Raw genomic sequence first — 17341 nt, 5'->3', positions numbered from 1 at the left:
GAACTAAAACCCTCTGACCACAAAAATAGCAAGCAGCAGTACTGTTGAGTCTAACATCTTTGGTAAAAATTTCTCAATCTGAACTAGGAGAGTACCTCCAAGAATGAAAAGAAAGGATCTCAGACCAGGCAATAGCCCATCCTATCCCAAACATGTTATGAAGAAAAATCAACCAAAGAATCAATGCCACATATAAGGCTATATTTTTTGCTAAGACTCAGATGGTGTGAAAGCAGCCACTCTTTTGGATTATATACAGATACATAATTTGAAGAGCAAACCAAATGATATACTTCTATTGTTTTAAGTGTGAGAATAAAGGTAGTAACTATTTATTATTGCTAGAAGGCTCTTCTGTATCCTGAACATTTTTAAGAACCATAACCAGTCCAATTTTTGAATGAAATAAATGACTATTAAGTCTCAGAATAGCATATTTTCTCTCAATAACCAGGGCAGATCTATTCTCTTTACACAAGCATTCTCTGGCTAATGTATTTTCTGTCTTGCTGACTAGTAGGTATTATGATTAGTTATTTCTTATGGGAATTAGCTAATGGCTACATATTAAGTCTTATTATTGTTCATTTCTTTGGAATTTTATTTATTTAGAAAGTCATTACAGAAAGAGAGAGAGGGAGAGGTAGAGAGACAATCTTCCATCTGCTGGTTCACTCTCCGAGATGGTAGCAATGGCCAGCACTGGACCAGGCTGAAGCTAGGAGCTTCAACTAGGTCTCCCACATGGGCAGCAGGCCATCTTCCACTGCATTTCCCAGGCCATTAGCAGGGAGTTGGATCAGAAGTGGAGCAGCTGGGACACAAGTCAGTGCCATATGGGATGCTGACATTACAGGTGGCTTTACCCGCTTTGCCACAACGCTGGGCCCTATTGTTGTTTTAAACATAAAAGAGCCAGTTATAGCAGCAAGAATACAGTAAGAATCAGTTAAAGTTTTAAAGTTGCTTACTCAGTTGAGCTTCATGCTGAGGACTGTGGTGCTGGCACTGCTGTGACCGCCTATAAATTGTTTCTCCTGCTTTGAGTGCCTGCTTAAATAATCTTTCAGCATCTACAATGGTTGTTGCTTCTTCCTCAGCCAGTAGAACGTATGCAGTGGCACAGCTATGAAGAAAACAAGCAAAGCAATTTTAAGTCAACTAGTAAAGTAAATATTTTCTCTTGGGTAAGTCTTTTTGTTCTATAGCATGTTTCCCGGCTGTGCCTAAATTTTCCAGCTTTTTTAGGGCAAAACAAATTTCACTCAATATTTTAATTTATGAGTAGCATGTTAGTATATTTATTATGGCCGATTCCACAATTATCCACTCTTTTATCTTCTGCTCTTTATTTCTGTCATTTTTATTTCTACTTCCATTCTTTGATCCTTTGGCCTATGTTTTCTTTTTATGGAAGGGGATAGAAGAGAGGATAAAGAATTATCTGAGGGGCCGGCACTGTGGCATAGTGGGTAAAGCCGCTTCCTGCAGTGCCCGCATCCCATATGGGCGCTGGTTTGAAGTCCGGCTGCTACACTTCTGATCCAACTCTCTGCTACGGCCTGGGAAGACAGTAAAAGATGGCCCAAGTCCTTGGACCTCTGCACCCGCGTGGGAGACCTGGATGATCAGCTCCTGGCTCCTGGCTTCGGATCAGTGCAGCTCCGGCTATTGTGGCCAACTGGGGAATGAAACAGCAGATGGAAAACCTCACTCTCTCTGCCTCTCCTTCTCTCTCTGTGTAACTCTGACTTTCAAATATATAAAATAAATATTTTTAAAAAAGGAATTATCTGAAAAGTTACTCAGGAGACTATATATATTCTATGGTCCTAGCTGCTTTTAGTCATTACATATTTTATAATATTCATTTCATGTGGGACAGAGTAAAGATTGAAAAGACAGTCCTTTGGCCAATGGAGGCACCTTTAACATCTGACTCAGAAACACATTGCAAGACCAGACCTTTTTCCCAAACTTGAGCGTCCCCTCTGCATGCTGCTCCATACTCCCCTTAGACTTATCCACAATAGCATACAGCATAACTACCCTTGATCTGAATTCTCCTCCTTCCTCCTGAACTCCGGCTCCTCTTCCTCATGCTCATGTTTACTCCAAGTTTTCTTCACCTCACTACAATAGAGATTTTTCTTTGTATGTTTTAAGTTAACAATGAGCTAACAAGATGAACTAATTTCTTTTCTGGGACCAAAAAGAGGAACAAGCTCTCCTTCCATTCCCAGAAACAAGTACATCTCTCTGTAGACAATGTCTTAGTTTTGATTATCTATGCCTGCGCTGGCCAGTATTCTAGTCATTAGCCACATATGGATGTTGAGCACTTGAAATGTGGCTACTGCAAATTAGGCACGATGTCAATATAAAGTGCACACAAGGTTATGAAGACTTAGAAATATGGAAACTACTTCAGTAAGTATTATTTTTAAAAATATTGATGTGCCAAATATTATATTTTTAACATGGTTAAATAAAACATTACTCATTAATTTCATCTTTTTTCACTTTTTAAATGTGGCTATGAAAAATGTAAAGGTATATATAAGGTCCTCCTTTTTTTTTTCTGTGGAGGATCGCTTATCTAAGAAATAAGAGAGAGATTATTGGTAAAAGCATAAGGCTAAGCATGAGACAAAAGTGATGGCAAGATAGCTATCATTGGTGACAAGACGGTCTTTCAAACATGGAAATGCAATTCATACCATTTCAGCATCCTTCACATGATACTCTAAATAATTTCACTAATCAACAAAGATTTCCCCATGATTATGCAATGGATTTCTCTGAAGCTTTAGATATACTGCTTTTTTTAAATTTTATGTATTTATTTCCATTTTATTTGAAAGGCAGAGGGGCAAGTAGGGAAGGAGAGATCCTCTATTTGCTGGTTTATTTCCAAATGCCTGCAATAGCCACGGCTGGGCCAGGCTAAAGCCAGGAGCCCAGAAGTCAATCTGGGTCTCCTATGGTGCCAGGGATTCAAGTACTTGCTGCCTCCCAGGGTGTGCATTTGCAGGAAGCTGGATCAGAAGTGGAGTAGCCAGACTCGAACAGACACCTCAATATGAGATGTGGGTATCCCAAATGGTAACTTAACGATTAAGTCAAAGACCCACTCCATACTGCTACTTAAAACATTAGGTTTCCTAACTGCCAACTCAATGCTTTTAAATAACCATAATAAAACTACTTTTAAAAAGATCTAAGTGAGGGGCCGGTGCCGTGGCTCACTTGGCTAATCCTCCACCTGCGGCACCGGCATTCTATATGGGCGCCGGGTTCTAGTCCTGGCTGCTCCTCTTCCAGTCCAGCTCTTTGCTGTGGCCCGGTGCGGGTGGGAGGCAGTGGAGGATGGCCCAAGTGCTTGGGCCCCTGCACCCGCATGGGAGACCAGGGTTGGGGTGGGATCCTGGCTCCTGGCTTTAGATTCTCTCTCACTGTCTAACTCTATCTGTCAAATAAATTAAAAAAAAAAGATCTAAGTGAGAATCAAATTATGAACATGATTTTAAATTATATAATAGCTGCATGGTAAAAACAGTTTCTTCTCCCTAAAGATTTTGCACATTTGTTCAAAACTATTTTAAATAGAGATGTGAATATAAAAATTAGTATTATCAATATCTGATGAATCTTATTTTTGGAAATATAGTTTTCTTAAATCGAGGTAAAATTCACACAACAAAATACACAGTTTAAAGCATTTTAAAGTATATAATTCAGAGACATCTAACATATTCACAAAGTTGTGAAACCATCACTACTATGTAATTCCAGAACATTTTCATCATCCCCAATTTAGCAATCACTCCCTGTTTCCCTAACCTCATCCACCCCTGGCAATCACAACTCTATTTTCTATCTCTTGATAGTGTTATTTGATGCACAAAAGATTTAATTTTGATGAAGTCTAATTTGTCTCATTTTTTGTTGTTTATGGTTTTAGTGTCATATCTAAGAAACTACTCCAAAATCCAAGCTCATAAAGATTTTCTCCATGTTTTCTTCTAAGAGTTTTATAGTCTTAGCTCTTATGTTTACATCCTTGATTAATGTTGAATTAACTGATACATATGGTGTGAAACAAGGGCCCAACTTTGTTTTATAGGTGGCTATCCAGTAGTTCCAGCTCCATCTATTGAAGAATATTTTTATCCTCCATTGGATGATCTTAGCACCTTTGTCAAAAATCAACTGGATACAGGTATGAGTTTGTTTCTGAACTGTCAACTGGAATTATTGATCTAGGTATCTATTCTCATGATTTAATTACTGCAGCTTTGCCATAAGATTTAAAATTGGGAGGTGTAAGTTCTACAACTTTGTTCTTCTATTTCAAGTTTGTTTTGACTACTCAAGGTCTCTCACAATTCCATATCAATTTTAGGAACACCTTGTCCATTTCAGCAAAAGGGCAAGTGGAATTTTGACAGGGATTTCACTAAATCTGTAGATCAGCTGGGAGAGGACTGACATCTTAACAAAAGTAAGACTTGTAATCCATGAACACAGGATTTCTTTCCATTTATTTAGGTCCTCTTTAACTTATTTCAACAATACTTTTTAGCTGATTTTTTTTGGAAGGAAGGAGAGAGATTTTCCATCCATTGGTCCTAGTCCTTGCCTAGATTGTTGAGAAACAGTTGTGTTTTTTTCTTTTGTACTATTTGTTGAACTCTTTACTTAGTACAGAGTTAATCTTACATGTATAAAGTTAATTGAAAATAGATCTTAGTAAAAAAATAAAAATGGGAATAGGAGAGGGAGGAGTGAAAGAAGGGTGGTAGTGTTGGTGGGAGGGTGGGTACAATTGGAAGAATCATTATGACCCTAAGTTGTATTTATGAAATGCAGGAAGTTTGTATACCTTAAATAAAAGGTTTTTTTTGGTGTATTACACAGATTTATTTTCATATGGTGACCAAATGGGATTTATTCTTTGAATGCAAGAATGGCTCACCATATGAAAATAAATCTGTGTAATACACCAATCACATTGTAGAATGAAGAAAAGAAACCACATTATTATCTCAGCTAATACAGAGCAAGTATTCCCCCCCACAATGTCTTTGACATTTCTAGGGCTTTTCAAAGCCTTTATTTCCCAAAGTGTCTCATAAGTTCTCTGGCTTGTCTATTCTTTGCTCTAGCTGTTATCCCTTGGTCAAGCAGTAGCTAAAGCATTTGCCTTTAAATGTTCTAACAAACATTCCCCAGAATAGTTACGTCAGTCCTGAAAGAGTTAGGCTTAGCTGAAATAAAACCAAGTCCTTTAGCTGGTCCTTCATAGAGCCACCATATTCAAAATGAACAACCACTGTTCTTTGGAATAAAATCCATTCTGCTTACTCTGGTACTAGAAGTCTATACTTGGAATACACACTGCTGTCTTCAAGGTTGCTACTGAGCTAGGAGTTGGGGATGGGGTCATGGTAAGTTAAGTTAAAATACAACATGGTTCTTACGGAAATTCAGGTATTTTTCCCATAATTAAGCATCTACCAGGTTACTATAAACTTGAAGCTAGTTTCAATAAAGTTTATTCTGACAGTTTTTTTCCAACTTATTCACTGGTTTAGAGCATGAAGCCACAGCCTGACCAGGTTTATTCAGAAGAACCAGGTGAACACGAGGCAGACAGGTGCCAGCAAACACACAGGAAAGAGAGAGCCCCTCCATTACAGACTAGTGGTTTATATAATACAAAGCAGTGGGCAGAGGCTTTCGGGTCTGAGCTAAAGCTGGGCTGCCAAGATAATGGGAGAGCTTGAGCTGGATCTAAAGGTCCTACAAGAGAATAGTGTGGGCTGGGAGGAGTTTAGGCTGATGCTGGACTCTGAGCCTGAGCTGCTGACTTCGGGGGAGAGCTCAGGCAGATAGCTGGACTCTTCAGATAGTGATGTGTCTAATAGTCCAGGCAGGCCAGGGCTGGTCAAGGCAGAGTAGGGTTGTTTTAGCAGGGCAGAGAAATATGGGCTTGGTCTTTGTTATGTAGGTGAGAGGTCAACGTGGATCTAAGACTTTTTGTCCTTGCTCCATCAGCTTCTCCACCGTTTTTGCTGTGCCTTGGGATGCCATTTCTTAAAGAGATACTATATTGAGGTGGGGGTGGGGCAGTTCAGAGGTCAATTCTAAATTCACATTGTCCAGGAGCATTCCTTGATTAACTTAAACTGGTACCATATTTTTATGCAGCTTGTCCTGCAAGGCCACTGTTGGGGACAGCAGGGAGACAGTGTCCTTTCCACAAGGAGCCCTGGAGACAAGTTTCTGCGAACATGTCCAACTGTATTCGCAGCCACATACACTTTTAAAGGACAGGGAGAAGGGGTGTAACTCACTCAGGGGAACACTAACTCTGGACAGAACCGATGCTGATGCCAATATGCCTCTCCAATCAGCTTGAAGGTAGCTTTCCAGGTGGGCCTGGGCCACACCTGGGAGCAGTTTACCTGACTGGCAGAAGGCGGGTGTTGGGGGAGTCGGGGGGGGGGTGGTTAGGAGTTGGGGGTGTAAGGAGAAATGTACCTGGGGCTCCCGCCGCCTGCTAGAAGTTAGGCTAACTACTGGGATCGCCCACCTTTTTACTCTTGGCATTTACTTAGTCTGTGTTATATTAATATCTATTGATCTGTCACATTTAGATATTAAGCTCTCTTATGATTACATTTTTTTTTTCAAAATAAAAAGTTAACACAAGGAGCTATAAAAATATAAATGTTGTTAATGTAAAAAAAAAAAAAACTTAAGTTGACAGAGCTGTTTTATTTATTTTGAATCCCCCTGTCATGCTTCCAAGAATATTAGCAACTGAAGTTCTTAGGAATGAATGAATGCTTTAAATCAATGATTTAAATAAAAAAATTAAAACAGGTGGTAAACATATTTTAGTGCTCCTTTCACTATCAAGTATTATCAACATTCTCCATCAGCATTCTCTAAAAAGTATTTTAAATGTAATTTCTACTCAAAAGCTATGTTTATAATTTCAGAAGCAAAATACAGATATCATAGAACATTACAAATATTGTCTCTTGTATGAAAACAAGGAAGAGGACTGCTAGTGATTCTAAGTGACTTAGGAACAGACAAAAGAAAACAGCAAGTCATTTGCCTGGGTTTCCTACAAAACAAACTTATTTTCCATATATTTCAAACTTACTCATTGTTTAATTCTAAAGCTTGATAGGCTGCTTTGATTCGAGCTGGAGGATTTCTTTCCCTCCATGCCTTCTGCATAACTGTAGGAAAAATATTTTAGAAAGTAGATGAGATGGTTAACATAAACAATCTTATGAGAAATGCATGAAGAATGAGCTAAGAAAATGAACAAATCTTTAAGTAGCATGTTTTTAAACATATGAAATAATTAATTGGGCTTACATCAACCTTATTTGGAAGTTTCACATATAAAAATAAACTTTTTCTGATTTATTTGAATAACAACATATAAGGTACTTAATCAAGTTAACTACATCATTATTATACATGAACATTTATATATCTAAATGCATGTTAAAATTGAGTTTGAGGGGCAGGTATTGTGACTCAACAGTTTAAGCCTCTGTTTACAACACTAACATCCCATTTCAGAGTACCAGTTCTAGTCCTGACTACTCTGCTTCTAACCCAGTTTCCTGCTAAGGTGCTGGGAAGCAGCAGATGACAGCTCAAATATTTCAGTTCCTGCTACTCACATGGGAGACCAGGATGGAGTTTCTGGCTACTAGCTTCAGTCTGGGCCCATTCTGGCTATTGAGGGTATTTGGAGTAAACCAGCACATGGAAGGTCTCTCTCTGTGTCTATGCCATTCTCTTTGTCACTCTGCCTTTTTGGTAAACAAATAAATAAATCTTCTTAAGAAATGAAATTGAGTTTGAGGGATACCAGATTATAATCAATATGAAATACTACAATTCTACTTTTATCATTCTGAAAAGGTTCTATGCAACTACTAAAAATACACAAAAGCTTAAAAACAAAGTCTTTTTCTAATCAATGATTCACTCTAGGAAAAATGTTTGAATTTGCATTTTGTATAAAAAAAGGAAAGAGAGGAATTAATTTAGAATATGGTACATTTCTGGAAAATGTCAGTCTCTACCATGATTCAACAAAAGCCTGAGTTAGGATTTCTCTGAAAAAACAACAATAACTTTTGCTACCATTTACTGTAATAAAACAAAGATTTTATACTAAGTAAAGTTTTTAAAAATTAAACAAACAAATAAGGTTGACCCATGAAGCTATCTGGCCTGCTTCAAGATTGATAAGAAAACTAAAGAATATGAGTGTTGCTTTTGGAACAAAACCCACAACTGTCCAGAAAGAATAATGTGGAAAATGTTTCAGTTTTCCTTTGGAAACAAAATATTAGTCTTGGCTAAGAAAAGGAGACAATATATTCCACTTGTGTAACAAAAATACATTTCTTATATCAAACATGTCACCAGCTAGATGACAGCTAATGCTTCCTGAACTTGACAAATTGATGCAAGTCAGCACTCATCTGATATTGACCAGGTAAAGAATATCAGTCTGCTGAAACACCAAGCTATCACATAAAAATACAATATATTCAACTCATGATCTTTGATGATGCAGCTCTCTTCTATAAATTATATATTGTCTACAAGTTAAATTTTGACATTGAATCTTTATCAACATTTTACATGGTTATTTAGTACTCCAGCCTATAAACTATATATCTTAATTTACCCAGTTCCCTTTTGATGGACAATTAAGTTACATCAGTTTTTCCCTAAAAACATGTGAGAGCAATCTTTCACTATCTTTGCTTATCTGACCAAACATTTCCTTACTAAAAGTAGACTCTGGGGCCGGTGCTGTGGCGTAGCAGGTAAAGCCGCTGCCTGCAGTGCCAGCAATCCATATGGGTGCCAGTTCGAGTCCCAGCTCCTCCACTTCCAATCCAGCTCTCTGCTTTTTATGGCCTGAAAAAGCAGTAGAAGATGGCTCAAGCCTTTGGGCCCCTGGGAGACCTGGAAGAAGCTCCTGGCTCCTGCCTTCAGACTGGCACAGCTCCAGCCGTTGTGGCCAACTGGGGAGTGAACCATCGGATGGAAGACCTCCCTCTCTCTCTGCCTCTCCCTCTCTCTGTGTGTAACTCTTCCAACTAAAATAAATATTTTAAAAAATAAAAATAAAAAAGTGGATCCTTTGGCTAAAATCGATGCATCTTTTAAAAGATTTTTAATAAATAACCCCAAACTCCTTTCAATAAGATTTTTTTTACAGAAAAAAAGATTTATTTTATTTATTTGAAAGGCAGAGTTAGAGAGAGAGAGAGGAAGAGACAGAAAGAAAGGTCTTCCATCTGCTGATTCACTCCCCAAACGGCTGCAACAACCCGGGCTGGGCCAGGCCAAACCAGGAGCTTCTTCTAGGTCTTCCATGTGGGTACAGGAGCCTAAGTACTTAGGCCACCTTCTGCAGCTTTTCCCAGAAGCATTAGCAGGGAGCTGGACCAGAAGTGGAGCAGCCAGGACTTGAAATGTTGCCCATATGGGATGCCAGTGTTGCAGGAGGCAGTTTTACCCACTGTACCACAAGGCTGGCCTCAATAAGATTGTTTTAATTTATACTCCTTCAAGCAGCCTTTCCTCACTAACACATCGCTAAACCTGAAAATCTGAAACCCAAAATCTGAACAACCTTTGAGCACCAACATGATGTCACAGTAGTATAATTCCACATCTGACCTCATGTGATTAGTCAGCCAAAACAAAGGCACACCGAAAATACTGTAGAAAATTACCTTCAGACTATATGTATAAGGTATATATTAAATATAAATGAATTTTGTGTTTAGACAAGATATTGTACTATGTATATGCAAATATTTCAAAATAAAAAAAAATCCTCAATCTGAAACACTTCTGGTCCCAAGCATTCCCAGTAAGGTATAGATGATCTATATTACCTTCTTTTCTTTCTTCTTTCCTCCATTCCTTTGTTACATTATGATTGTTTTTATTTCAAAGTCAGAGAGAGAGTAGGAGAGAGAGGAGCTGGACCATGCTGAAGTCAGGGGCCTGGAGCTCATTCTGAGTCTCCCACATGCATGGCAGGGATCCAAGTTCTGAATCATCATCTGCTCCTCCGGGGTATGCACCAGCATGAAACTGGATCAGAAACAAAGCTTAGACTGGAACTGGGGTACTGATATGGAATGCAGGTGTCCCAAGGGGCATCTTAACCTCTGTGCCAAACACATGCCCCAATATTTTCTAATTGGATACATTTAGAAAACTAGTTCAGGTCGGCACAGTGGCATAGCAGGTAATTCTGTCGCCTGCAGTGCCAGCATCCCATATTGACATCGGTTCGAGTCCTGGCTGCTCCACTTCCAATCCAGCACCCCTGGTGATGGCCTGGGAAAGCAGCAAAGGATGGCCCAGGTATTTGGGCCCCTGCATCCACATGGGAGACTCAGAAGAAGTTCCTGACTCCTAGTTTCAAATCAGCTCAGCTCCAGCCACTGCAGCCATTTGGGGAGTGAACTAGTAGAAGGAAGATCTTGCCCTCATCTGTAACTCTACCTTTCCCATAAATAATTCTTTTTTTTTAAGATTTATTATTTATTTTACTTGAAAGTCAGAGTTACACAGAGAGAGAAGGAGAGACAGAGAGACAGAGAGAGAGAGAGACAGAGAGACAGAGAGAGAGGGAGGTCTTCCATCTGCTTTACCCACTACATTACAGCGCCGGCCCCCAAACAAGTAAATCTAGAAAGGAAGAAAGGAAGAGAGAAAGAGAGAAAGAGAGAAAGAGAGAAAGAAAGAAAGAAAGAAAGAAAGAGAGAAAGGAAGGAAGGAATGAAGGAAGGAAGGAAGGGAGGGAGGGAGGGAGGGAGGGAGGGAGGGAGGAAGAGAGAGAGAGAGAGAGAGAGAGAGAGAGAGAGAGAGAAAGAAAGAAAGAAAGAAAGAAAGAAAGAAAGGAAAAGAAAAGAAAAGAAAAGAAAGGAAAAGAAAAGAAAAGAAAAGAAAAGAAAAGAAAGGAAAAGAAAAGAAAAGAAAAGAAAAGAAAAGAAAAGAAAAGAAAAGAAAAGAAAAGAAAAGAAAAGAAAAGAGGGGAAGGGAGGGAGGGAGGAATAAAGAGAGGCCTGTGCTGTGGTGCAGCGGGTTAACGCTCCAGCCTGAAGCGCCGGCATCCCATATGGGCACCAGTTCTAGACCTGGCTATTCCACTTCTGATCCAGCTCTCTGCTGTGGCCTGGGAAAGCAGTAGAAGATGGCCCAAGTGCTTGAGCCCCTGCACCCACATGGGAGACCCGGAAGAAGCTCCTGGCTCCTGGCTTCGGATCAGCACAGCTCCAGCCGTTGTGGCCATCTGGGGATTGAACCAGTGGATGGAAGACCTCTCTGTCTTTCAAATAAATAAAATAAATCTTTAAAAAAAATAAGAAAGAAAGAAAGCTAGTGTATTTTAATTTGTATTTAAAAAAATTTTCCAGTGAGGTCATCTAATGCACATGTAAGACCTTTTTTAAAATTTTATTTTTCAAATGTTCTTTTCAGTCTTTCAAGATTATTCTTCACCACCAAGGTAGTCCTAAGCCTAAGGGAAAATAGAAAAAGAAAATATCTAACTTTTTTCCTAAAATAGATTTAGGAATAATTTAAAGAAAAATGCTATTTTAGTATTCAACTGTCCTCTTTAAAGAGCTCTTGATATGCTTAAAAATAATCAATATAAATAACTGACTCAAATTTATCTATTTCTCAAATTAAGTAATAACCTAACAAGCACAAGAGACCGGCAGTCATCCCAGGTTGAGGGGTCACAAATGTAAACACCCACAAAGACCAGGCAGGAAACACACAGGAGTGGACTGCAAGCACAAGCACTATCTAATGGGGAAGCCACAGCTCAGCTTCTGCTGATTACTGCCAAGTGGAAATGCAGGTTCAGTTTTCCAGTATTTCCCAACTTTCAAAAAGTACAAATCTGGATTTTAATGTGAAATCATCTCATTTTAAATCTTGAAAATGAAACAAATAATCCAAAAACACTGCTGTTTTGTCCTTAAGGGTAGATTTGCTCTCCGCCCAGGATAACCAATCAGTAAGATCAGAACAAAATCAACTAATTCAGTCATTATTGATGACAAATAAACTAAGAGGAATTTGTTGTATCACACATATATACACATTTGTTTTTTTAAAAAATTATTTATTTAAGAGGCAGAGAAAAGGCAAGCTCCATTTGCTGGTTCATTTCCCAAATGCAAACAACAAGTAGAGCTGGGCTACAGATAAAGCCAGGAGCCAGGAACTCAATCCAGGTCTCCCACACAAGTGCTAGGACCCTATTTCTTGAGCCATCACTTCTGTCTCCTAGGTCTGCATTAACAGGAAGCTGGAGTCCAGAGCCAAAGCCAGGTATTGAATGCAGGCGCTCCGGTGTGGGACTTGGGTATTTTAACCAGTGTCTTAATTGCTAGGCTAAATACCTGCCCCCATTTGTCTTTTTTGGAATGTAAAATTATTGATATAAATCATTACTCTTTTGTGAGTGACTGAAAAGACTAATATGGAACCAACAGTCCCTTTCTGAATTATTATTTACAAATAAAGTCTGTCCTTCAGTATAAGCTTTAGCAGGGATTATGCAAACCTCTAGATGTACATGGAATTTTACAAGGACTAAAATGGGATGCATAGTTCTTTTTGTTTTGTTTTGTTTTTTGACAGGCAGAGTGGACAGTGAGAGAGAGAGAGACAGAGAGAAAGGTCTTCCTTTGCCGTTGGTTCACCCTCCAATGGCCGCCGCGGCCGGCGCGCTGCGGCCGGCGCACCGCGCTGATCCGATAGCAGGAGGCAGGAGCCAGGAGCCAGGTGCTTTTCCTGGTCTCCCATGGGGTGCAGGGCCCAAGCACTTGGGCCATCCTCCACTGCACTCCCTGGCCACAGCAGAGAGCTGGCCTGGAAGAGGAGCAACCGGGACAGAATCCGGCGCCCCGACCGGGACTAGAACCCGGTGTGCCGGCGCCGCTAGGCGGAGGATTAGCCTAGTGAGCCGCGGCGCCGGCCCGATGCATGGTTCTAAAAAAATCAATTTTTAAAGCTTCAACTTTTATCTCTCAATCCTACAACTGATCTACCTGACAAATATTCCTCTGATTAGTTTATTTATCATACTACTTTTCCCTTCCTACCTAACCATAATTCCCATACCTCTTTCTCCACCCTCAAAAGATAAGCTCCCTTCTCCTATTTTGCTAAACAAAGACATATTTCCGAGTGTAAAAATCTCCAGGTGCCAAGGGGACAATTCAGCTTGCATTTAAGGACAGCCATTTTCAATCAAGGCACATATAATATAGATTCCTGCTTTTTATTTACTCTCTTTCTCTCTCTGTAAATTTATTTGAGAGGCAAATAGAAAGAAAGAGAGAGAGAAAAAGAGAGAAGAGAAGAGAAGAGAAGAGAAGAGAAGAGAAGAGAAGAGAAGAGAAGAGAAGAGAAGAGAAAAAAGAAAAAGAAACTAACTCACATCTGCTGATTCACTCCCCAAATGCCAATACTCTAGAGTCTGGAACTCAATCCAGGTCTCCCATGTGGGTAGCAGAAATCCAATCATCTGAGCACCACTGCTGCCTACGAGGATCCACATTAGCAGAGGCTCCTGTCAGGAGAGTAGCCAGGTGTAGAATCCAGGCACTATACCAGCATCTTAACCACTACACCAAAGACCCAAGCCCTACTTTAAAAAACAAAAAACTGTGGAGCTTGGTACTAGAAAAGAGTATTCCGGACCCAGAATGCTCTGAATTCAAGTATGTTGTAAGGTGGGAAGGGGGTGATAATTTTTATCAGTTCTATTAGCACCCCTTCCCAATTACTATCAAAGAATGCTTTGCAAGGAAATGGGGACATTAGTAAAGACTAAAAATTGGGAAAGTAGTGGAGCCTTATTTTGGTCAAATGATTAGCTCCAGGCAAAGCGCCAAGATCTGTCTATCTTTCAATCTTAGAATCTGAATTCCGAAGACAGATGGTTGTCATAAGGCTGCATGTTAACATGTTTATTGAATTGAAAAATGAAGTCAGACTTCTCTGTTAGAAAATAATTCTTAGGGCTGGCAAGTTGACACTCGCACTGCTGGCATTCCTTATGAGTGCCATTCTAGTCCTGGCTGCTCCACTTCTATTCAACTACCTGCTAACGCGCCTGGGAAAGCAGAAGATGGTCGAAGTGCTTAGGCCCCTGCCACCCATGTGCACCTGGATGGAGTTCTAGGCTCCTGGCTTCAGACTAGCCCAGCACTGGCCTTTGTGGCCATCTAGAGAATGAACAAGCAGATGGAAGATCTCTCAATCTCTCCTTTTCTCTCTGTAACTCTTTTAAATAGATACATTAATTAATCTTTCAAAAAATAGAAGAAAAAATATAAATAATTTACTATTGATAAAGAGCATTAGTTCATGTATTTTTCAATAAATAATGGTGGAAATCAAATGATTTGATTCCAAAACATATGTTTAGATATGATATAGCAGTTTTATTTTTATTTTAAAGATTTATTTATTTATTTGAAAGTCAGAGTTACACAGAGAGAGGAAAGGCGCAGAGAGAGAGAGAGAGAGAGAGAGAGAGGTCTTGCATCTGCTGGTTCACTCCCCATTTGGCCACAACGGCCGGATCTGTACTGATCTGAAGTCAGGAGCCAGAAGCTTCTTCCGAGTCTCCCACGCAGGTGCAGGGGCCAAAGGACTTGGGCCATCTTCTGCTATTTTCCCAGGCCATAGCAGAGAGCTGGATTGAAAGAGGAGCAGCCAGGACTAGAACCGGCGCCCATATGGGATACCAGCGCTTCAGGCCAGGGCAATAACCCTCTGTACCACAATGCTGGCCCGTTTTATTTTTAAATATCTACATTTATTACAAAGTCATATCCTTGTGGCTATTTAAGCTTACGTCAATTTAAGCTTAGGTCAATTTAACGTCATAAGAGGACACGTATTTTTTTTCAAAATTCTTTTAGGAGAAGCTTGAAGAGAAATGTTTTAAAGACCACGTACATAGCCATGGTGGCTATTTGAAAAGCTGGGGGGCCAGCGTCATGGTTCACTAGGTTAATCCTCCGCCTGTGGTGCCGGCATCCCATATGGGCGCTGGGTTCTAGTCCTGGCTGCTCCTCTTCCAGTCCAGCTCTCTGCTGTGGCCCGGGAAGGCAGTGGAGGATGGCCCAAGTACTTGGGTGCCTGCACCCACATGGGAGACCAGGAAGAAGCATCTGGCTCCTGGCTCCGGATCGGCAGAGCTCTGGCCGTAGCGGCCATCTGGGGAGTGAACCAACGGGAGGAAGACCTTTCTCTCTGTCTCTCTCACTGTGTAACTCTATGTGTCAAAAAGAGAGAAGAGAAGAGAAGAGAAGAGAAGAGAAGAGAAGAGAAGAGAAGAGAAGAGAAGAGAAGAGAAGAGAAGAGAAGAGAAGAGAAGAGAAGGGAGAGAAGAGAGAAGAGAGAAGAGAGAAGAGAGAAGAGAGAAAGAGAGAGAAAGAAAAAGAGAAAGAGAAAGAAAGAGAAAGAGAAAAAGAGAGAGAAAGAAAGAGAGAAAGAAAGAAAGAGGGGGGAGGGAGAGAGGGAAGGAAGGGAGAGAGGGAGGGAGGGAGGAAAAAGGACAAGGAAAACTGAACTCTAGAAAAAGCCCACACAGAAGTTTGCTGTTTCTTCATTACTACATTAACAATCTAATAATAAGGCAACAACAACAATAATAAAAAAACTTTAAAAATAGTATTGTTCCAGTTTGTCTGCAGTTCTATGATTTAAGATATCCTTGCTCTATTGAGGTACAAGCTGCAAACTTTGGTAAATTATCTTTAAAAGTTAACATATGGGGGGCTGGCGCTGTGGCGCAGCGGGTTAACGCCCTGGCCTGAAGCACTGGCACCCCATGTGGGTACCGGTTCAAGACCCAGCTGCTCCACTTCCCATCCAGCTCTCTGCTATGGTCTGGAAAAGCAGTAGAAGATGGCCTAAGTCCTTGGGCCCCTGCACCCATGTGGGAGACCTGGAAGAAGCTCCTGGCTCCTGGCTTTGCATCAGCACAGCTCAGGCCATTGCAGCCAATTGGGGAGTGAACCAGTGGATGGAAGCCCCCCCCCCCCCACTCTGCCTCTCCTCTTTCTGTGTAACTCTTTCAAATAAATAAATCTTTAAAAAAAAAAAAAAAAAGTAATGGCCTGCAGCACCAGCAACCCATTAAGAACACCAGTTTGAGTCCCGGCTGTTCCACTTCTGATCCAGCTCCTTGTTAATGTACATGGGAAAGCAGCAGAAGATAGTCCAAGTAATTGGGCCCCTGCACCCACATGAGAGACCTGGAAGAAGCTCCTGGCTCCTAGCTTTGGCCTGGGCCTGCCCCTGCCATTGCAGCTGACTGGGGAATAAACCAGCAGATGGAAGATCGATATCTCTCTCTCTCTCAACTCTAGCTGTCAAATAAATAAACCTTAATAAAAAAAAAAATTCTTTCTAAGAAATACACTTAAGGGTCTCAATATTCTCTCTCTATAGAGAAAAACAAAACAAAGATATTTCTATGACCTACCATTTTATATGCATCTCTAATTTACAACTGGTACAAAATACATCCTATTTTTTCTATCTGCATTGTCCTGCTTCTTTCCTTTATGTGTAATTGCAGGTACTCATTTCCCAATCCAAAACAGGGAAAACTATTTATTGTATAAGCAGCTGCTGTATTTTATCTGGAAGGTTTCTAACTAATAAAAAAAGCACAAATATTTTAAGTTTTTAAAAGGAAAAATAGTGAGACAGTATATAAACCTAGTTTACAATGATAAACATTTTACTTTAACCTGAGTTTCTCATCAATAATTTAAATAATCCTAAGCCAAATAACTGTAAATAATTCTAAAGAACTTTTAAAATAAATTTCATGATTACTTTTAACTCCATGAACAGATATGACACGTACCTGTGTCTGAAGGACGTAGGATGTCTGTGTCACAGGTGAAAAGGGTCTGATGGTCCTGAGCCGACAAGTTCATGTCATAGTATGTAAGCGGCTCTTTACCGGTCACCCATGTGTATCTTTACCAGAACACACAAAAAAAATTTAAATTGGATATGGAGAGCATCTGTCTGCTGCAAAAGACACTATTTAAGTTCCCAAAATACAAGGCTAAAAATTCTACTTTGGGATTTTTTAAAGTTTATTATAGACAGTAAAACAAAAGAAATAACCTAGAGGCCAACACTGTGGTACAGTGGGTTAAGCCACCTCTGTGTAATGTGGACATCGCATACCAGAGTGTGAGTTTGGGAT

At 40.1% G+C, this 17341-nt stretch overlaps 1 protein-coding gene across 23 annotated transcripts in view; it reads right to left on the bottom strand.

Moving 5' to 3' along the window:
• ST7L (suppression of tumorigenicity 7 like) overlaps positions 1-17341 on the bottom strand; it is a 174105-nt gene that overhangs the window by 132752 nt on the left and 24012 nt on the right. For 10 of the 23 annotated variants that reach the window (XR_016210747.1, XM_070077862.2, XM_089300134.1 and 7 more), the window contains exons 5-7: positions 16991-17106; positions 7181-7259; positions 972-1126 (exon numbers count right to left, since the gene is read on the bottom strand). Coding sequence is in view for 19 of the 23 variants with exons in the window: in XM_070077862.2 (XP_069933963.1) it covers positions 972-1126; positions 7181-7259; positions 16991-17106 (350 nt within the window). In the remaining 4 variants the exon portion in view is untranslated. Of the gene's footprint in view, positions 1-971; positions 1127-7180; positions 7260-8841; positions 8974-16990; positions 17107-17341 lie in introns of all 23 variants that reach the window. The other 13 variants (XR_016210746.1, XM_089300135.1, XM_051857376.3 and 10 more) reach the window with 4 other exon arrangements.

This window comes from Oryctolagus cuniculus, chromosome 7 (assembly GCF_051225735.1).
Source record: "Oryctolagus cuniculus isolate XC-2025 breed Fujian yellow rabbit chromosome 7, ASM5122573v1, whole genome shotgun sequence".
Taxonomy (NCBI): domain Eukaryota; kingdom Metazoa; phylum Chordata; class Mammalia; order Lagomorpha; family Leporidae; genus Oryctolagus; species Oryctolagus cuniculus.
The sequence above is the reverse complement of the archived record's forward strand: the minus strand, read 5'-3'. Positions and strand labels throughout refer to the sequence as shown.